The sequence below is a fragment of the Heteronotia binoei genome, chromosome 16 (assembly GCF_032191835.1).
Source record: "Heteronotia binoei isolate CCM8104 ecotype False Entrance Well chromosome 16, APGP_CSIRO_Hbin_v1, whole genome shotgun sequence".
Lineage (NCBI taxonomy): Eukaryota > Metazoa > Chordata > Lepidosauria > Squamata > Gekkonidae > Heteronotia > Heteronotia binoei.
This window is the reverse complement of record NC_083238.1, coordinates 39143276-39165584: the sequence shown is the minus strand read 5'-3', so window position 1 is coordinate 39165584 and position 22309 is coordinate 39143276. Positions and strand designations below refer to the sequence as shown.

At 46.2% G+C, this 22309-nt stretch overlaps 1 protein-coding gene across 2 annotated transcripts in view; it reads right to left on the bottom strand.

Annotated features, from left to right (window-relative positions):
* Positions 1-22309, bottom strand: part of PPP1R1C (protein phosphatase 1 regulatory inhibitor subunit 1C) — a 62177-nt gene that overhangs the window by 3835 nt on the left and 36033 nt on the right. Inside the window, exons 3-4 of one of the 2 annotated variants that reach the window (XM_060257135.1) lie at positions 21890-21930; positions 16354-16425 (exon numbers count right to left, since the gene is read on the bottom strand). In XM_060257135.1, the coding sequence (XP_060113118.1) occupies positions 16354-16425; positions 21890-21930 (113 nt within the window). The remainder of the gene's footprint in view (positions 1-16353; positions 16426-21889; positions 21931-22309) is intronic. The other variant, XM_060257133.1, reaches the window with a different exon arrangement.

Here is a 22309-nt window from a genome sequence, read left to right as displayed (position 1 = left end):
TGTACTAAGAGCCCTGTAAGCTCCAGGAGGATTGGCTACATCAGGGGTATGTGGCCTAATATGCAAATGAGTTCCTGCTACAGAAAATCCCTGCATTCTCATATTACCCAACAGCACTTGCAGGTTTTTGTAATATTTCAGCTAATAGGGGGGGAAATGCTGCATCCAGAGCTCATAGTGCTACAAAAGAAACTAATTTCTACTATAGTGTCTTCAGTCCTCTATAGAAGAAAGGTTGCCTCTAGCCTGATTTAAGGATGATTTTTCTCTCTTTTTTTGTTTTCTGTGACATCAAAACGTATTGTAGCTTTCCACAAGGAAAATATCATATAGAAGCACATTCAATCTTTGTTTAAAATCCTGGGTTGGAAGGTAGAAAGTTCCTTCCTTCCTTCCTTCCTTCCTTCCTTCCTTCCTTCCTTCCTTCCTTCCTTCCTTCCTTCCTTCCTTCCTTCCTTCCTTCCTTCCTTCCTTCCTTCCTTCCTTCTTTCTTTCTTTCTTTCTTTCTTTCTTTCTTTCTTCAACTGGGTCTGCGAATGCTGAGGAAGTCTGTCTAGCCAGATTCATGTTCGGTGACAGATCACACAGAGCTTTTTCTGTAGCAGGAACTCCTTTGCATATTAGGCCACACCTCCCTGATGTAGTCAATCCTCCTGGAGCTTTCAGTAGGCCCTGTACTAAGACCCCTGTAAACTCTAGTAGGGTTGGCTACATCAGGGGTATGTGGCCTAGGAGTTTCTGCTCCAAAAAAAAAAAAGTCCTGGACAGATGAATACCACAGGGACAGCCAAGATAGTCTGTTACCACAAAACAACAACAACCCCCCCACCACCAATTTAAAGACTAAATTCTGAGCTTTTGTCACCCAGAACTCACCACAGTTGAATAAAATGTATTCTCAGAGCCCAGTGATTCTTTTTTCTTCTAAGCCTTTCTCTGTGTGTGTGTGTGTGTGTGTGTATACATATGCCCTCCCAAGTGAAGATTCACTGCATACATCTGATCTACAAAATATTGTGTGTGTGTGTGTGTGTGTGTAAGGTGCCCTCACATAGCAGCTGACTTATGGTGATGCTGTAGGATTTTCGAGGCAAGAGATGAATGAAGGTGGTTTTTGCCATTGCCTGCCTCTGCGTTGTGACCCTAGACTTCCTTGGTGGTCTCCCATCCAAGTACTAACCAGAGCCAACCCCACTTGACTTCCAAGATCTGACTAGATCAAGCCAACCTGGGATCATCCAGGTCAGGGAAAAATATTGTGGCATGAGAAAGCCCTTGGTCCTTAAGGTGCCACAATGTACCTGCCATTTTTTTTTTATTCCACCCTACATCCAAGGAGCTGAAGACAGCATGCATGTTTCTCCCCTGCTCTTAGTTGGCTTTGTTTCACACACACTAAATAATGCACTTTTGATCCACTTCCAGGGCACTTTGCAAGTGGATTTTACCATGTGAACTACTGCATGTGTGAAAGTGCCAATACTGCTTTCACAACCACCCTGTGAGGTAGATTCCACCGAGAAAGAGAGTAACTGAGCCAAGATCACTCAAACACAGTCGTGATAAACTGAACCTGGGTCTCAAAGCCCTAATCAGGATCTCTAACTAACCACCAAACCATGTTGCGAGATTCCTTTTTGTCCTATGAATGTTTCTTCACTAACGTATTGTGAATTGATGTTGTTTTCCCTCTTCCGTACTGAGACGTCTGCGGCTCATCTAAATTTTGTTCATGGGAATGATGTACCTAGTTTTTCTATACACAATGGAAAAACCTAGCCTGGGACTTTGGCCCTGATTCATCAACCCCTTTTAGATAAGGCATTTTAACTTGCAATCGTGCTATATTAAGGTTGGCTTGGAAACAGTTTAAGGGGTCAGGCAGTCTTGGGTCAGGATGTCAGGAAAGAGAAAGGGAAACTCTGGTCTCCCAAGAGTCTATTTTGAGCATTGTGGCCGAGTCCTTTTTAAGACAGAAAAGAAACTCTGCCCTCATATCCGCATCGAAGATTTATTTTGCGTGGATCAAGCTCTGATCATGTTATATCTCTCCCTCACCACCCCCCCCCCAAAAAAAAAAAATTCTACAACAGGCTGAGAGAGGAGAGTTGTCATAAAGAGAGCCCTCCAGTGGCCCATGAAAGAATCTGACCTTTGGAACTCAGACAGTAGTTTTTTCTGGTCTGTTCCCCAGGTTGCTGTAGATCCATAAATGACCACAGCCCCTAAAATATACTAACACTCTGCAGTAAAAACTGGAATATCTTCTACCTCGAGATGAGTTCAGAATGGCCACGGTCCCTTCAAAGGTAATGTGACTGGAATTCCAGTGTCTCACTATTCAGCTTTAAGCTGTCGTGCCATTTACTGCTGCCCTGTACCACATTTCTCATTCTCTTTATCTTGTGGTGGGCAGGGCTTTTTTTGTAGCAGCTGGTTGGCGGCAGGGAGGAGCCTGCAAAACTAGGAGGTCTCCTGCCAGCACCTGGGTACTTGGCAACACAATGGGAAAAACACGGTAAGGTTGCAATCCTGGAGAAAACCGTGCAGTAAAAAGAACACAGTTATGTCTTAGTTTACAACACAGTACTGATATTTGAGATTTCTGTTTATGTTGACATCAAGATTGAACGATTTGAGAACTTAATTACGGCTCTTTACAACAATGGGAATACCAAATGTACATAGACTACTATAGCGAGAAAAACACGTGAGTCACAGACTCAAAATTTAATCATTGCACATCAAAAAGTCCACTTATGGAGATGAACAAGGATGAAAACTCTTCAGTACAACAAGCACTCCAGAAGGTGCTAGTGGGATTCCTGACATGCTTCCTAGGTAAAATCTCGGTGTATTTTGGTAGCAGCCTTCGTCTGACACAATTACGCCATTATTATTTTCTGGAACCAATCCTCAAAATGATACCAATGCAAAAGTCAGTAAGTCAATTGACATACTCGCTATAGTAGTCTATGTACATTCAGTATTCATGGTGTGTATAATGAGCCATAATTAAGTTCTTAAATTGTTCAGTCTTGATGTCAACATAAACAGAAATCTCAAATATCAGTTACTGTGTGTTGTAAACTAAGACATAACTATATTCTTTTTACTGCACGGTTTTCTCCAGGACCTGGGGGCTGGCAAGTCTATGCCACACTGGAGACCCACAGGACACTGCAAAATGGGTTTTCAAAATGGCTGCTTGCCTCTTTTTTTTCTCTCTGATTGGCTGGCTTTAGTTCCCTTCCCGTTTTAAAAAGCTGTTAAAGCTGCTCGTGATCAGCACAGCGAGACGCTGGGTTGTTAAAGTTGTTAAAACTGCTCGTGATCAGCACAGAGAGATGCTGGTTTAGCTTGTGCTGAACAACAGTACAATTCTTTCACTGACAGCATCCAAAAATGGCAGCCATTAAGGCTTTCATAGCTCCAGGCAAGCTTTGCCAATATGTAAACATTCCACATTCACTGATTCCTCGGTTCCCTCGCTAGTCCTCAAACAGAATACATCAGCCAAACAGGAGAAGTGTGATAAAAGAAATCAGTCAGTTCATCTCAAGGATTGCTGCTTAGTCAACAGTATCCAGTGAAAGCAAGAAAACAGCAGAAGGCGGGGAAGAGGAGGGGGGGGAGAAAGAAGGCCCTTTGGGCTGAAACACGTTTGGTTTAGTGGTTATTATACGTGTAACCAATATTTTGGTTTTAGATATTGTGCATACAACTTGCATTTGCTGCTGTATGCTCTGTGGAATTGTGGATGTATTGTGACACCCACTACCTCTGTTCTTATCTATATCCTATGTATGTTTTTAATCTGCAGCTACTGATCACTTTGTAATAAATAGATGTATTTTGTTCTATGTTTTAACGGCTCAACCTAGGTTCTATCCTGACTTGCTTCTCAGGTTGAATCCCCCACCTCCTTTTGGCTGTTTCCTTGATCCAGTGACAGCATTTCTAAACTGCTTTTCCCCCTGAAGTATTATTGTTCTTAGGCGGATAAACTTAACAATTGCTTTTGAGGAGTCCAAGGGGTGACAAAAACATGGAATACTTGAAGTTCCACATTGTTGTCACACCATAAGTGATAGTGCATTGGAGTTCTCTTGTCAGGCCAAACTGGATGAGTCTGGACTTGTGAGTTTCAGCTCTAGGGCTGCCAGCTCCAAGATGGGAAATTCCTGGAGGTTGGTGTGTGGGGGTGGGGTAGGGTTGCCAATCCCCAGGTGGGGGCAGGGGATCCCCTGGTTTGGAGGCCCTTCCCCCGCTTCAGGGTCGTCAGAAAGCGGGGGGAGGGGAGGGAAATGTCTGCTGGGAACTCTATTATTCCCTAGGGAGATTTATTCCCATAGAAAATAATGGAGAATTGATCCACAGGTATCTGGGGCTCTGGGGGGGGGCTGTTTTTTGAGGTAGAGGCAACAAATTTTCAGTATAGCATCTAGTGCCTCTCCCCAAAATACCCCACAAGTTTCAAAACGATTGGACCAGGGGGTCCAATTCTATGAGCCCCGAAAGAAGGTGCCCCTATCCTTCATTATTTCCTGTGGAAGGAAGGCATTGAAAAGGTGTGCTGTCCCTTTAAATGTGATGGCTAGAACTCCCTTTGGAGTTCAATTATGCTTGTCACAGCCTTGATCTTGGCTCCACCCCTAATGTATCCTGGCTCCACCCCCAAAGTCTCCTGGGTCCACCCCCAAAGTCCCCAGATATTTCTTAAATTGGACTTGGCAACCCTAGGGTGGGGGTTGGAACCTGGGTAGACTTGCCAATCCCCAGGTCCCAGTGGGGGTTCTCCCGCTTTCCCAGGCTCCTTCCCGCCCCCAATCAGCTGGCCAGAGGGGAAGCTCCGCCCCCACAGCTGCCATGTGCTTTCCCCTTCAGAACACTAGGGGAAAGCTTGCAAAGGCTTCCTTCTTGGATGGTGTGTCTGTGTCTTTAAGGATGAATGGGGGCGGGGTGAGTAGGCAGAACAACATGGCTGCTCCCAGTATCTGTGAAATTAGCCCAGACCCTCTGTTTGTTGTACAAGCTTTTCAGAGGTCGTTTGCATAGTAAAGGGTAAACTTTTGGTTTCCTTGTGTTATTGGAAGCTCAGTAACTCGTGAGAAAATTGCCCCAGTGAGACCACACAAGTGTGGGATTGCAAACTGTTTTATTTTTGCTTGTGTGTGTGTGAGAGAGAGAGTGAGAGATGATTTGTGGGTGAGGAAATGAAGACTGTATTCAGGGGAACTACACTGCTGTGTTTTTATTTGTTTGTTTTAGGAAATGTCTCCTGGCTCCACCTCCAAAGTCCCCAGATATTATCTGAGTTAGACTTGGCAACCCTAAACCTGGGGAGGGGGGGGACTTCAGTGGGATATAATGCCATCCAGTCCTTCCAAAGTGGCTGTTTTCTCCAGGGGAACTGATTTCTTTACCTCGAGATCAGTTGTAAAACCAGGAGATATTAGGGTTGCCAGGTCAATATTGGAAAACACCTGGAGACTTTGGGGATGGATCCGGGAGAGGGCGGGGTTTGGGGAGGAGAGGGGCCTCAGCAAGATACAGTGCCATAGAGTCCACCCCTTCCAAGCAGCCATTTTCTCCAGGAGCTGATCTCTGCCAGCTGGAGATCAGTTGTAAAAGTGGGAGATCTCCAGGTCCCACCTGGAGGCTGGCAACCCTAGTGAGATATCCAGCCACTACCTGCCGGTTAAGCAAACCAAACGGGATGAACACAGTAAAGTTAGGAAGCTGGGGAGACCTGTGTTCTACAAAAAAAGTCAATTTCAGTGAAATTTACAAGAATATGCTGCAGTTGCTCAGTACAAAGAATTTTTTTTAAAGACTCACTATTGAAGGAATATCTCATGCTATTTTATAACATAATAATGTACATAACCAAAATTATACATCAAAATTACAATAAAGCATTTGCCATTTTTCATCACGAAAGAGTCCATGTAGAGTAAAGACTCCAAGGAGTGCAAAGTCCTAGTAGGTGCACTTGGACCTCTCCTGATGGATGACGATGTTGTCTGCGATGTCAAAAACTACTTTGCAGTACATTGAAGATTCAACACATGAGGCTATGTCTTTATAATGAAGTGCAAATGATAACACGTTCCCTAGGTTTAAAAAGCCTCGCTTCAGTTCTGAGAACTGCTAATGCCGGATAAAGAAACTGACTAGTCGTGTGCATATTGTTTCTTTGCATGCGCTTAGCCTGCTGATAGGCACCAGTGGAACAAGAGGGAAAGCCAAGTTGACAGATCTCAGAAATTCTCTCCCGGGTCTATGAAAACCAGCCCTCTTCCTTGGTTACCATGCCATCCCAAATAACTCCCATTGTTCTCTTTTATGTCTCCCTATAAAGCATCCTCCAGAAGACGTATTTGCAGGGCCGCTTGCAATAAAAGGCAACAGCGAAATAATAAATGCACGGAGTGAACATAAATAAAATGAGGACAATCCCATTCTCTCAGTGGAAGCCAAATATTTATCTCCTCACACGCTTGTATTTGCCTTGATGGTGAACAGGAAGGGAATATGGGGGGGGGGGGGATCCCGTGTGCACTTATGAAAGATAACTTCTTTTAAGTATGAAATGGGGGCTTTACTGCCAATAAGCGTTTTTGCACTCAGCCCAATAGAGGACCAGATGTTAGCTTGAAAGCCAGAGGGGAGATGTCATAGAAACACTGAAACTGAGAAGCATGAGATACTTGAACTGGTTTCACTGTAGATAGTGGATCATCCTGAACTTTAGGGAAACATAGGCAAGAAGCCAAATCATTCACCTTCTCCTACACCCCATAAATTGCGGAGACAAGGCAAGGTTGATTTTCCAAGGGTACATTTGGTTTACTTCCTTAGACAGTCATATAAATCACATCTTTAAAAGGGTCCATCTGTTAGCTCGTTCAGATATTTGAAGGGACAGAGTAATCTTTTCTGGGCAATCTCCAAGTCAATAAGACGGTGTATTGGGATAAAGGCCACAACCCTACACGCTTCACAAGCCAAGAGTGACTTCTCGGAAGGACCTAGTTCAAATGTCTAGTGCCACATCACACTCTAGTGCACAGGTGGCCAAAATTGCTTAACATAAGAACCACATAGAATAAACATCAGATGTTTGAGAGCCGCAAGACATGAATATCAGATGTTTGAGAGAAGGAAGGAAGGAAGGAAGGAAGGAAGGAAGGAAGGAAGGAAGGAAGGAAGGAAGGAAGGAAGGAAGGAAGGAAGGAAGGAAGGAAGGAAGGGAGGGAGGCAAATAGATGAGGAAGGAGGGGGAGCAATTTGATGAGGAGTGCTCAGAGTTATCTGCTCAGAGTTGGCTCAGTTATCCAAGTTTTCTCAGAAAAGGCTTTAGAGGATCTGAACTTTTCCTGAGAATTTGCTAAAAACAAAACAAAAAAAGGGCTTGGAAAAGCTGGATATTTTCTGAACTGCACTAATGGTTTTTCCTTTGAAAAGAATACGCACTGAATATCTAGAAATACGTACAAATAGCATTTCAATTCATGCAATGCATATGGACGGAAGTTTTCCAGGTGAGCACAATCTGTCCCTTTGAGCTCTGCCCATGTGGCCGACCTCATGATGTCCAGCAAATCCCCATGGAATCTGATTGGCTCCTCTGATGCAAACAAAGATGGTCATTGGCATCTGGACTTGGTTCCAGCCCAAGTCCATGAAAGAATCCCTCCCCTTTCTAGACCTTCCCTCCCCAAGCACCTATTTCCAACCTTCTAGGACTGTGGGAACATATGAAGCAATACCCCCAATAAGGGCTTTTTATTTGTAGCAGAAACTCTTAAATCAGGCCACATCCGCCTGATTTAGCCAATCCTCCAAGAGCTTCCAAGGCTCTTATTACAGGGCCTACTGTAAGCTCCAGGAGGATTGGCTACATCAGGTGGGTATGGCCTAATATGCAAGGGCGTTCCCGCTACAAAAAAAAGCCCTGATTTTCCCCAAGAGCCTGGAAGCTGCAATGGGGGAGGGAGAGGCAAAATTGCTGTTTCCCTTCTTCCTACAGCAGAGCTCTGCACACACAAGAGGTGGGAGGGAGCAGTTTTGCACCCTTTCCCCTCCCCACTGTGTTCTTCTGAATCAGGAGCTCACAAAGTAGAATTTAATGCCAGGAGCTCACGAAATAGAATTTTTGCTCACAAGACTCCACAGCTTAGAGGGAGCATGGATTTCTTCATGCTGGTCACATGCCCTTTGGAATAAACTCTACCAGGGGTGGAAATGGCTGTTGGAGGGGCAGGGAAGTGAAGAAGATTGGTGACGGCCAGCACCTTCTGCTGGAGAATTACTGTAACCAGAGGTCATTTTGTAGAAAAAGAGGTGCCAGAGATTAGCACAATCATTTGCATAACTCATTTGCATATGCCACACATTCCTGACCTCACTGGAAGGTGTACTAAATTATATCAGCTCAGCGTCTACCTTAAAAGGCTTCTTGAATTATAGTTGTCATAATCAAACCATACTCCCATCCAGTGTTCCCTCTAAGCTGCAGAGTCTTGAGAGCAAAAATTCTACTTTGTGAGCTGCTGGCATTAAAGTTGTGAGCTACTGCATAAATTAGGGTGCTCTGGGGTCCTCCTTCCTGAGCTAAGACAAAAATGTATGAGCTGGAGGCTAAAAATCTGTGAGCTAGCTCACACTAACTCAGTTTAGAGGGAACACTGCTCCCATCATACGTTTAAAATTCTTTTCCCCTATGTGGCACAGTGGCATGACGAAGATTTCCATCTGGATTGGGGGTTTTTTTTGTTATTTCCCTGTTTTTGTGGGGAAAATATTAGAAAATTTGTCAAAACTTGGAGTTCAGCAAAATTCTCACAGGGGGGTTGAACAATGGAGTCCAGAAGCAAGGTTTTTTTGGGGGGGGGGGAAGGTGAGAAAGAGCACAATAAAATTTAGAGGTTCCAGAGCTCCATTCCTATGAATTCCTGCCCAAAATGCAGCCTAACTATAGAAGAAGAAGAAGATATTGGATTTATATCCCGCCCTCCACTCCGAAGAGTCTCAGAGCGGCTCACAATCTCCTTTACCTTCCTCCCCCACAACAGTCACCCTGTGAGGTGGGTGGGGCTGGAGAGGGCTCTCACAGCAGCTGCCCTTTCAAGGACAACCTCTGCCAGAGCTACGGCTGACCCAAGGCCATGCTAGCAAGTGCAAGTGGAGGAGTGGGGAATCAAACCCGGTTCTCCCAGATAAGAGTCCGCACACTTAACCACTACACCAAACCAGCTCTCACCAAACCACTATAACCAACCACCAGGGGCATTCACTGCACTATGTTTGTTTAATTGGATTTTTGACCACCCTTCCCAATAGTGGGCTCAGGGTGGTTTACAACAAAATTATAGTTCACAAAGAGTAAAACCAAGATAAATAAGCAATAGAACATTATAATTCCCTAAAAGCAAGATAGTGTCAAATCCTGCAGGTGCTGCTGTCTCATGGGGGAATGAAAGCAGAAGTGGGAGAGTCAAGATGAAGCTGCAGCTGCCCTCAGCCAAATACCTGACGGAATATCTCTGTCTTACAGGCCCTGAAATGCAAGGATAACTGGATAAGACCTGTTAGGCATATTGAAGATGGGTATCTGATTGATGGACTCACTGGAAAAGACAATTATGCTAGGAAATGTTGAAGACAACAGGAAAAGAGGAAGACTCAACATGAGATGGATTGACTTGACAAAGGAAGCCACATCCCTCAGGTTGCCATACTTGAGCAAGGAGGAGGAAGAGGAGGAGGCTGGATTTATACCTCAGCCTTCACTCAGAGTGGCTTACAATCTCCCTCCCTTCCTTTCCCCACAACAGACATCCTGTGAGCAGAGTTCCCTCTAAGCTGAGTTACTGGGAGCTAGCTCACAGATTCTTAACCTCCAGCTCACACATTTGTTCTTAGCTCAGGAAAAATGGCCCCAGAGCACAATAATTTATGCAGTAGCTCATGCCTTTAATGCCAGTAGCTCACAACTTTAATACCAGTAGTTCACGAAGTAGAATTTTTTTGCTCACAAGATTCTGCAGCTTAGAGGGAACATTGCCTGTGAGGAAAGTGGGGCTGAGAGAGCTCTGGGAGAACTGCTCTTGAGAGCACTGTGACTGGCCCAAGATCATTCAGCTGCTGCATGTAGAGGAGTGGGGAATTGAACTCTGTTCTCCAGGTTAGAATTCGCAGCTCTTAACCACTGCACCAAACTGGCTTTCCAAATAATAGGACATTTTGGATAGGATGTTTTGGAGGCATTAAGTCATAGGGTCAACATAAATCAGAAGTGACTTGATTGGCTCATGACCATACACACAAGGTTTGCAAAGTGTATTGAAAACTGATAGCAGATTGATGCAATTTATAGTTAGGCTTCTATTCCTTATCAGTCTGGCTTCTTATGAGAGAATAACCACCAAGTATTGGAATGACATATCCTGTATTGCAAAAAAAAAGCTCATAGGAACGTAACATGACTGTTAGCTTCTAATAAAGGCCTTTTGGTTTCAGAAATAGGGAGCCAAGGATTAAACATGTCATGAGCCTTTGGAACCACTAGAGGGAACACTATCACTATATATAACAAGTTTGAATTCATGGAAAAGGAATTTGTTTCAGGCTTGTTTGCTTGGTCTTCTCAAATGAACAGCAATGAAAATGAAAGTAACCTTGAAGAATTCTTGGCTGCATTGCAAAAAGTGACAAAACAATACATTGGTGTAACAAAGGCTGGACAGCAGAGGTTTTTTGCCCAGAGTGCAGCTGATAGGGATGCCAGCCTCCAGGTGTGACCTGGAGACCCCCCTGGAGTTACAGCTCATCTCCAGACTACTGTAAGCTCCAGGAGGACTGGCTACATCAGGGGTGTATGGCCTAATATGCAAAGGAGTTCCTGCTACAAAAGAAAAGCCCTGGTAATCCTCGTAACAGCTCTGTAAGGTAAGCTAGTAGTATTGTCTCCACACCACAGACTGGAGATGAAGTTTTTTTGGCTCGCCGAAAGCTACATGGAGGAGGGAAGGCAGCATAGCACAGCCCAGTTTTGTCAGATCTCAGAAGCTAAGCAGGGTTGGCACTCAGATGGGAGACCACCAAAGAAGACACAGCAGAGGAAGGGAAAGGCCAACCACCTCTGCTTCTCACAGGCCTTGAAAGCCCTTTGCTGGCACTGGCACTGGAGGTCAGCTGCCCTTATAGATGCACATAAAGCCACGTGGAAGAGATGAGGTTTGAAGTAACAACACCGTCACCGATTTCCCACTCACCTTACGCCGTTCTCACGTTACTCTTCTCAGCAGGCTTCCTTTCAATTTCACATTATCTGCCCTGGGGCTGCAAGTAACAACAGCGTTTTCATGCAGCAAACAGAAACCTCTAAAAAACGGTTTCTGTTTGCCGCACAAAAACGTCGATGTTACCTGCAGCCCTGTTACCTGCAGATGTTACCTGCAGTCGACATTACCTGCTTGCTTTAAGGGCCTACTAATGTCTGTGACATTATGGAACACAGATCGTTCTTTTAATTACTAGTAAGGTCGCCAGCTTCTGGTTGGAAAATTCCTGGATTTTGGGTGTGGGGCCATGGGAGGGCAGGGTTTGGGGATGGGAGGAACCATATTGGGCCCCTCCTGCCACACAGTTACTCTTTGGAAAGTGAGTCTTGCTCCTGAAGACATGGTCCCTCAAAAACTGGAGACAATCTGCTGAGAAAGTTTATAATTTACTGCAAGGTGCTTTTTTTGTAGCAGAAACTCCTTTGTATATTACCCCTGATGTAGCCAATCCTCCTGGAGCTTACAGTAGGCCCTGTACTAAAAGCTCAGTAAGGTCTTGGAGGATTGGCTACATCATGGGGGTGTGGCCTAATATGCAAAGGAGTTCCTGCTACAAAAAAAGCCCTGCTGGATCACTTGAAACAGAATGGAATTCGTCTGGATGCCATCCTTTTATTGTAGATTAGTAGTTTTAAACGAGGTCGTTTAAAATGTACTTAAATGTGAATTTGATTTAGTTATGAGCAGGGGTCACTTTGTAGGTGGTGGAGCTCATCCAGGGATTGTTATGCAGCTGCGCCTGCTAGTCAATGGACAAGGAGGTGGAATTCTCAGAAAGGTTCAGGAGCTGTGCTCCTGTGAGCTCCCACTGAATCCGAGGTCTGGTTATGAGTATATTGTAACTGCCCTGAGCCCGTTTGCGGGAAGGATGTTTTAGAAATCATATCAAATGCTACTCACAGCTGCTGTTTGCTCCTGTGAAGTGTGCTCGTGTGTGTCATGGCGCTAGATACTCGAGTGACTGTTCATAACACATGCAAAACGAGCCAAAGAACAAAGTCTGTAAATGAACCGTAAAAACGAGATTCCCCCTGTCGAGCGGGCTGCTGAGTACACGCACAATGCGTCCACATCCAGGCAGCGCCACTGGGGAGGAGAGAGTTTTTCAAGAGCAAAATGGAGAGACTGTCTCCCGACATCCATTAAGCACAGAAACATAATCTTCCTGAGGATCCTCTCCTGAATGGTTATCTGGCTGCTGCTGCTCGAGAGATGATCTTTGCAATCAATAGCACTCAGATTGATTTTTCCGGCATGGTGCATTCCAGTAAAACACACGCAGGCACAGAAGGGAAAGACGTCTCCTGCTTGCCGGATTGAGCTCCTGCTGGCGCTATTTTTATTTTGTAATGCAAACCGAAACACAGAAAAAAGGGAAATTGAGGGAGAGGAGGGGGCTGTCAGTTCTACGGTGGGATTAATACTAGGTCTACAGATTAAGTGTCCTTGTTGCAAAATGACAGCCCTTGGTCCACAACATCCCGAAAGAAAATGTGGCGCATCATGTCTAGGCAGTGGTATAGAAAACCTCGCACATACAGCAGATGCTGGGCTTAGTCCCCCACATCTTCAGGTAAATGCTGGGGTGCAATTGTAGCAGGAGCTCCTTTGCATATTAGGCCACACACACCACAAAGTAGCCAATCCTGCAAGAGCTTACAAGGCTCTTTTTTCTAAGCTCCAGGAGGATTGGCTCCATCAGGGGTGTGTGGCCTAACATACAAAGGAGCTCCTGCTAGAATTCCACCCCTGGGTAAATGAATTATGGGCAGCAGGCAATGGGAATGACTTTTCTCTGCGTGAGATCTTGGAGAGCCGCTGCCAATCAAAACGGAAAGCGTGGGGATATAGATGAACCAGGGCTCCAATTCCTTGTAAGGCAACTTCTTTGCTTTTTCAGAGAGTACCTGGTAGCCCCAATGGACAGTCTGCTGTTTCTGTCTCCATCAGAGCCAGCCCTAGACCATCTGGCACTCTAGGCAAGGCTGGTGCTCCCTCCCATGCTGATAAAGTCACTGAGTCACGTTGGGAAGGGGTACCCAATTTGGTGCCCTCAGAAGGCTGGCGCCCTAGGCAATCACCTAGTTTGCCTAGTGGCAGGGCTGGCCCTAGTCTAAGCCTTGTACAAGATAGCACATCATTTACTGCTATGAATTCGATTTTTAAGGGCCTACTGAAAGCTCCAGGAGGACTGGCTACATCAGGAGTGTGTGGCCTAATATGCAAAGGAGTTCCGGCTACAAAAAAAGCCCTGCCTTTTTCAAAGCACTCTGCTAACTAGTGAACACTGGACTAACTATACCAGTTAATCCCAACAAGTTTGGTCCTGACAATGAGAACTAAGATTCATTACCCATGCCTGTATGCTGTCTTTGGCAAAACTGTTCTCTGTGAGTAAAGAAAAGCATTCTTGCATGGACAGAGGAGCTTTCTGGGTCTGGGACCATAAATGGAGAGGAGAGTATGATTTGTGTGTCTCTGGGCAGGAGGGGCCATTCATTAAGTTGACATCAAATCAAATGGCCTGCTCGGCTATGGGGACGCCACGTCGAAAGGGCTTGCTTTGTGCACAACTTTGTTTTATAGATATATGCAGGGGTGGAATTCTAGCAGGAGCTCCTTTGCATATGAGGCCACACACCCCTGATGTAGCCAATCCTCCAAGCGCTTACAAGGCTCTTTTTTATAAGCTGTTGGAGGATTGGCTACATCAGGGGTGTGTGGCCTAATATGCAAAGGAGCTCCTGCTTGAATTCCACCCCTGGATATATGAGGCAGAGTGGTATTGTGCTTACAGTGTCACGCTAGGACTCAGAGACCCAGATTTGAAACACCACTTAACCCTGGCATTTATTGAGTGACTGCAAATCAGTCTCTCTTTCTCAGACTAGTTTACCTGGTGGGGCTGTTATCTGGGAGAGCATGTAGGCTGCTTTGAGCTCCCTGGAGGAAGGGCAAAGCTAAAATATACTAACGAGATACTTCAATGATGACACGGTACCCCCAAGATGCCATCTAGACACACCCAGTTCATATCCGAACAATAATTTGCAGCCACAAGCATGGGGATAACTGACAAAGACAGTAGTGTGGCATCTCAAAACACGTTCAACAGTATCAATAAATGATGTGCTCGGGTCAAACTGTAACTTGAGCTTTAAAAGTGCACCATATTGCATTCAGACAGGGAAGAGCTGGGTTCGCGTTACCATTTGACCACAAAATGCCCTGCATTATCATATCGACTTTACAGGGTACTTGAGAAGATAGAGAGGACTAATCCCCATATAAACTGCCCTGAGGTCCCTGGATGAAGGCCGCAGTAGAGAGGGAGCTGGGAGGGTAAGACAGAGGCAGATAATTGTCTGATGGACCATGAGAGATTTCCACAGGTGGTACAGATCTCAGCCCACAAAGTGCTTCCTTCTTGCTGCACACCAAAGCGCCTTCTGAAATATTGCTCCCATGTTAAAGGCAACCCTGGAGCAGCACAGGCAACGGAATCAGAACAGACGGCACGCCCACCAGCTTTGTGCCTGTAGCATCCGCAGTGCAATCCAGTCTAGACCCAGGGCTGGTGCATGTGAGTAGGCAAAGTAGGCAGCCGCCTAGGGTGCCACCTGGCCAAGGGGCGCCACGAGACATCCCCTCTCCTCAAGCCCGCTGCCTTCCTGACTTCGCGGAGGCTTCCCGAGGCTCGGGAAGCCTCGGTGAAGTCAAGGGTGTGTGACGTCATCGGGTGCAAAGCACACACAAATCGAACACTTAGGGTGGGGGCAGGGTTCAGCCTGGGGCACAAGAACCCCTAGTGCCAGGCCTGCTAGTCCCATTGACATGAATGGGTTTAGACTGGGGTCACACAGCTCCAGATTTTCACCTAGGGTTGCCGCCTGCAGGTGGGGCTGGAGATCTCCTGGAATTACATCTCCAGACTACGTCAATCGCTTATGGATTCGTAATTTATTGAAAAGACTTATTCCACTTCTCCTGGAGAAAATGGCTGCCTTGGAAAGTGGACTACATGGCATGATATCCTTTCAGCGTTCCTCCCTACCCTAAACCCCACTGTCCCAAGCTGTACCCTCAAATCTCCAGCCATTTCTGAACCTGGAGCTGGCAACCCTAACACCAGGGCTCTTTTTGTAGCAGGAGCTCCTTTGCATATTAGGCCGCACACCCCTAATGTAGCCAATCCTCCTGGAGCTTCCAGTAGGCCCTGTAAGCTCTTGGAAGATTGGCTACATCATAGGGGTGTGGCCTAATATGCAAAGGAGTTCCTGCTATTTAAAAAATCCCTGCCTAACACCATTAGCACTCCTGTAGTATAAACAAAGATATGTCTCACTTTCTTGGATAAGTTCATTCATTATCTTCTTCTGGTAATTTCTCCTACGCACAATAATTCAAACATGTTACATTTGTTTTCTATCAGGTCTGTGTTGAGAGATCACAGAAATAACATTATCCATCATTCCATGATGGGGACATGATGGTTTTATTGCCAGTTTAAGTGACTGTCAGAATTAGGAACAGAAAACAAGGGGAGAGCCCACCTGCCCCTCCAGCTGTGCAACCATAAATGCTGGAACAGTGAGCAGCCCTTGAGAACTTCTGAGACAGACCACATTTGCGACCTGAGGGCCATCTTCTCTTGAGAAACTTCCTGATCTGCGATGGCCATGTGCAGGGGTGGAATTCTAGCAGGAGCTCCTTTGCATATTAGGCCATACACCCCTGATGTAGCCAATCCTCCAGGAGTTTACAAAAAAGGCTCCTGTAAGCTCTTGGAGGATTGGCTACATCAGGGAGTTTGACCTAATATGCAAAGGAGCTCCTGCTAGAATTCCATCCCTGGCCATGTGATTCTTTGCAGTCCACGTTATGATCCAGTTACAATAACCAAGTTGGTTGTTGAATTGTTTGGGGTCTTGAGAGGTGGTGCGGAGCCAAGCACAAAAGTCATAAACAAAAACCAGGCCTTAAGCTTTATAAGAAACAGTACCTGGACAGTACCTTTCATGGCTGGAGGGGTGTAGACGCTCTGCTTCCTTTGTTTTGGGGAGGCATTCTGTGACTATGAGTAAAACAAAACAAAGAAGTTTTAACAAAACTGAGAGTAAGGAAATAAACTTTGTTAAACATAATATGCATTTATTCCTGCTGCTGTGTTAACCAAGATTGCTTTATTATGGGGGGGGAGGTCCCAAAACTTTTTGAACTTCTGGAAATCTTTGGAATTCAGATGTGGGTGAGTGAGCACAATCACAAAATGGCCACCATGGGAGGAGGAGCCACATAATCACAAAATGGCCACCATGGGAGGAGGAGCCACATAATCACAAAATGGCCACCATGGGAGGAGAAGATGATGATGATGATGATGATATTGGATTTATATCCCACCCTCCACTCTGAATCTTAGAGTCTCAGAGCAGCTTACAATCTCCATTATCTTCCTCCCCCACAACAGACAGTCTGTGAGGTGGGTGGGGCTGAGAGGGCTCTCACAGCAGCTGCCCTTTCAAGGACCATAGTGTTTTCCCACCCAAATGGCTAGAGCATCCAGGAAAACCATAGAGTTTTTCCGGAAATGCCTACAGTGGCTGCCACGTGACGTCACCGGCATGATGATGTCATTTCCGGGTGATGTCATCATGCCGGCAACATCAGGAGAGGTTTCCCCCACCGGCACAATGTGGGCTGGCGGGTTAGGAATCTCCCGAGCAGGGGAACCTCCACCCAGACTGGGGGCTTGGCAGCCCTAGATGTAGCCAATCCTCCAAGAGCTTACAGGGCTCTTAGTACAGGGCCTACTGTAAGCTCCAGGATGATTAGCTACATCAGGGGTGTGTGGCCTAATATGCAAAGGAGTTCCTGCTACAAAAAAAGCCCAGGTTCTTGACAGAATGGGACATATAAGGCAGCTGAGTCATTGACCACTTAAGAAAACCTCTAGGAACTCATTTTCATATTAAGCTACACCCCGCTGATGTATGCAATCCTCCAAGAGCTTACAGGAATCTTTTTACAAGCTATAAGCTCCAGGAGGATTGGCTACATCAGGGGTGTGTGGCCTAATATGCAAAGGAGTTCCTGCTACAAAAATAGCCCTGCTCTAGAATGGAAAATTACATAATGAATTATAGGGCATGTATCTTGGGATGCTATTCTTAGAATGGTTTCTTTCTATATTAGGTCCTTGAATTCTTATTAATAAGGGGCTGACACCACTAGAACATCACACTTTTTGTTATCTTTTATGTCAAACCCATTAAATTATTATTTTAAAAGATCTGTCCAACAACAGCACACAACGAATACCACCTGAATGATTTTTAAATGTCAATTTTGCAGCATCTGAAAATGTCTACAAATTTGTCTGATTCCCCATGTAACTATCATGAGATCAGAGAAATGGAGACCTTTTTAGAGCCTTAACAGCTCTAATCTGTTTCTCTCTATATATATTTAAACAGTTCATAATATTTAATGATAATGGATGGAAAGATGCTATTTATGAATAAAAGATTGGGCACGTTCAGAAAACGCTAATTATATTTATTGCATGACGAAATGTTGAGTCTCATCACTGAATGCTTTTAAATGTTTGGGAGCTAAACCGGAGGGGGGGGGAATCAATAGCATACATGGCTATTTAAAGGTACGCCTGTTTGTCTGCGTCTCTAATGAAAAGGAAAGTCCCCAGATATTTCTTGAATTGGACTTGGCAACCCTAGCTTAGAGGGAGCACTGATCCCATTAAGGACTTTTTTTAGAACAAGTCCAGCAGGAACTCATTTGCATATTAAGCCACACCTTCTGATGTCACAAGTGTTTCACATAGGACCTTTTTTTTAGGCCACACTCCCCTGTTGTAGCCAATCCTCTAAGACGGGGTGGCCAAAGGTAGGTCTCCAGATGTTTTTGCCTACAACTTCCATCAGCCCCAGCCAGCATGGCTGATGGCTGGGGCTGATGGAAGTTGTAGGCAAAAACATCTGGAGACCTACCTTTGGCCACCCCTGCTCTAAGAGCTTACAGTAGGCCCTGTACTAAGAGCCCTGTAAGCTCATGGAGGATTGGCTACATCAGGGGGTGTGGCCTAATATGCAAAGAAGTTCCTGCTACAAAAAAAGCCCATGGTAAAATGAGTTCCAAATTATGGGGGTGGTCAGAAAGAGGAAAGGCCAGGGATTACATAGAGTCAGGGCTTTCTTTCTTTTTTTTTTTTTTTAGCAGGAACGCAGTTCCAGCTGGCTTGATGTCAAGGGGTGTGGCCTAACATGCAAATGAGTTTCTGCTGGGCTTTTTCTACAAAAAACCCCCTGCATAGTCTTGACACATGCCATCTTTCATGAATTGTGTTGTTGTTTTTTAATGTGGTCGTATTATTTAAAGTGTTTACTTTTTGTGATATGCTAGAAGTTCTCTGATGAGAGCCAGTTTGGAGTAGTCGTTAAGTGCATGGAGTTGTATCTGGAAGAACAGGGTTTGATTCCCCGCTCCTCCATTTGCAACTGCTGGAATGGCCTTGGGTCAGCCATTGCTCTCGCAAGAGTTGTCCTTGAAAGGGCAGCTTCTGGGAGAGCTCTCTCAGCCCCACCTACCTCACAGGGTTTCTGTTGTTGGTGGGGGGGGGGGAAGGTAAATGACCACTCAGAGACTAGGGTTGCCAAATCCAATTCAAGAAATATCTGGGGACTTTGGGGGTGGAGCCAGGAGACATTGGGGTGGAGCCAAGATCAAGGCTGTGACAAGCATAATTGAACTCCAAAGGGAGTTCTGTCCATCACATTTAAAGGGACAGCACACCTTTTCAATTCCTTCCTTCCATAGGAAATAATGAAGGATATGGGCACCTTCTTTTGGGGCTCATAGAATTGGACCCCCTGGTCCAATCTTTTTGAAACTTGGGGGGTATTTTGGGGAGAGGCACTAGATGCTATACTGAAAATCTGGTGCCTCTACCCCAAAAAACACCCCCCCCCCATAGCCCCAGATACCCATGGATCAATTCTCCATGATTTTCTATGGGAATAAATCTCCATAGGGAATAACAGAGTTCGCAGCAGACATTTCCCTCCCCTCCCCCCGCTTTCTGACAACCCTGGAGTGGGGGGAGGGCCTCCAAACCGGGGGATCCCCTGCCCCCACCTGGGGATTGGCAACCCTACCAGGAGACCTGGGGGTGGAGCCAGGAGCAAGGGTGTGACCAGGGATGGAATTCTAGCAGGAGCTCCTTTGCATATTAGGCCACCTCTGTTGTAGCCAATCCTCCAAGCACTTCCAAGGCTCTTTTTGGTAAGCCCTTGGACTATTGGCTACATCAGGAGGGTGTGGCCTAATATGCAAAGGAGCTCCTGCTAGAATCCCACCCCTGGGACAAGAAGGACTGAACGCACAAGGGAGTTCCGGCTGTCACATTTAAAGGGGCTGTGCTCCTTTTAAAAGGCAGAGTTCAGACAAAGGTTGCCAACTCTGAGCTACAAAATTCCTGGAGATTGGTGGGGGGGGGTAAAGCTTGGAAAGCCTCAGCAGGCTGCAATGCACGGAGTCCATTTTTCAAAGCAGCCGTTTCCTCCAGGGGAACCAATCGCTGTCGTTCAGAGATCTGATGTCATTCGTATGAACATATGAAGCTGCCTTCTACTGAATCAGACCCTGGGCCCATCAAAGTCAGTATTTACTCAGACTGGCAGCGGCTCTCCATGGTCTTAGGCTAAGGTTTTTCACGCCTATTTGCCTGGACCCTTTTTAGTTGGTAATGCTGGGGACTGAACCTGGGACCTTCTGCTTACCAAGCAGATGCTCTACCACTGAGTCACCATCCCTCCCAAATTTGGGGTGTCTCCAGGCCCCACCTGGAGGTTGGCATGACTACCCTGATCTTGTGCCCAAGTTTGCCTTATGTTTCAAGGGGCCCTGAAGAAGAAGATTGCAGGTTTATACCCCGCCCTTCTTTCTAAATCAGAGACTCAGAGGGGCTTACAATCTCCTATATCTTCTCCCTCCATCACAGACACCCTGTGAGGTGGGTGGGGCTGAGAGAGCTCTCACAAAAGCTGCCCTTTCAAGGACAACTCCTGCAATAGCTATGGCTGACCCAAGGCCATTCCAGCAGGTGCAAGTGGAGGAGTGGGGAATGAAACCCGGTTCTCCCAGATAAGAGTCCACACACTTCATTACTACACCAGACTGGCTCTGAAGAAGGCATCTGGGGATTCTTCCCAGCTGTTTTGACCCCAGGAAGTTCTCTGTCCAAACCGGAGCATCGAATCCCAAGGCTGCACCAACTCTCCAAAAGCCACCTGACGCAAACACAAACACCCCCCACCGGCCACCCTTTTCTTTACCCACACAACGCAGTTCCGGCATCTATTTATACTACAGGAGGAGCCTATTTTTAAGTTTCTCTTCCTTGCAAGATCAGAGGGGTTTCGGGGAGGGTGCAGTTTCTTATCCCATCTTGCCTCAGATCAACACCACTGCAAGTTCTTCCCTGCGACGTTCAGGGAACAGTCTCTGTTTTTTTGCTAGCAGGCTGAAAACTCAGGAAGTCCGGGCAGCCCACATATGGCGCTCAGACGCAGAGCCAAAGGAAGGGGGGAAGAAAACATGTGACAAGCAGAAACAGCAGTCTTTTGAAAGCTTTTCAGAGAACGGTTTCCAAAGTCCTGGCCCGCAGCTGGAGGCCCATTCTTTAGCGCACCCAGTAGGGCCCACTTCCTTATCAATGCTAAGAAAAGAACCGAGGAACTCTAATGCCCCCTTCCTCCCCGGTTCCCATATTTAGGACTCTGCATGGTTTCCACTTGACTTGGGGGGATGGGGTGGGGAGAGCCCATCTCGAAGGAGGAGCTACGGCGGAGACGAGGCAGCAGCGCAGCGCCGTTGCCCGCTCCGCCTCTGAGGTGAAATCAGAGAAGGGGAGGGTGGAGGCAGGCCAGGAGCGTGGCGAGCCGCAAGTCCAGGTCCCAGAAGGACCCAGATTCGCAGCTCGCCACGCTCCTGGCCTGCCTCCACCCTCTCCTTCTCTGATTTTACCTCAGAGGTGGAGTGGGCGACGCCGCTGCACTGCTGTCGCCTCTTCTCCGCTTCATCTTAGCTGCTCCTCCGAGATGGGCTCAGTCTGAGCCCATCTCGGAGGAGCAGCTACGGTGAAGCGGAGAAAAGGTGGCAGCAGCTCAGCGGCGTCGCCCGCTCCGAGATGGGGCAGCTTGCCACGCTCCTTGGCACCATTTCCCTCCCTCTCCCCGCTTCTGTTTTTTTGGGGAGCGGGGGAAGAGGCTGGAAATCCTGGGGTCCCCCACCAGGGCGGGAGGGTTGGGAAACCTATCAGAGACTCTGAGATTCAGAGTATAGGGCAGGATATAAATCCAATATCATCATGTCATACTAGCTCACCATGAAACACAGTTCAGCAGTTATTATAGGACAATCTAATGCAACCCAGTAAAGGTGGGGATTTAGCATATTTCAAAACATGTGTTCAGCAGTTCCAGAGCATTAAACTCCCCTCTCCCCCATTATCAACTTACTTCTTCTTGGGAGTTGTTGTTCATTCTCTTGTCATCTATTTCTAGGGGATGGAAAAATACAATTAGAGGAGGTACCATATGAAAACAGTCCTTATTATACACAGCTGATATTTGGATCAAAACAAACATGGTACATGGTGGAAAGGTCAACTCTTCTCCCTCATGAAGCTGTCACATCTGCTCCAGAATACTGCATATACTCCTGTGGGTACCTGAAGTATTATATGCAACGCATTCTAATTCTAATTTTCATTTGAAATAAATAGGGTTGCCAAATCCAATTCAAGAAATATCTGGGGACTTTGTGGGTGAAGCCAGGAGACACTGGGGATGGAGCCAGGAGCAAGGTTGTGACAAGCATGACTGAACTCCAAAGGGAGTTCTGGCCATCGCTTTCCAAGGGATTGTGCTTCTTTTAAA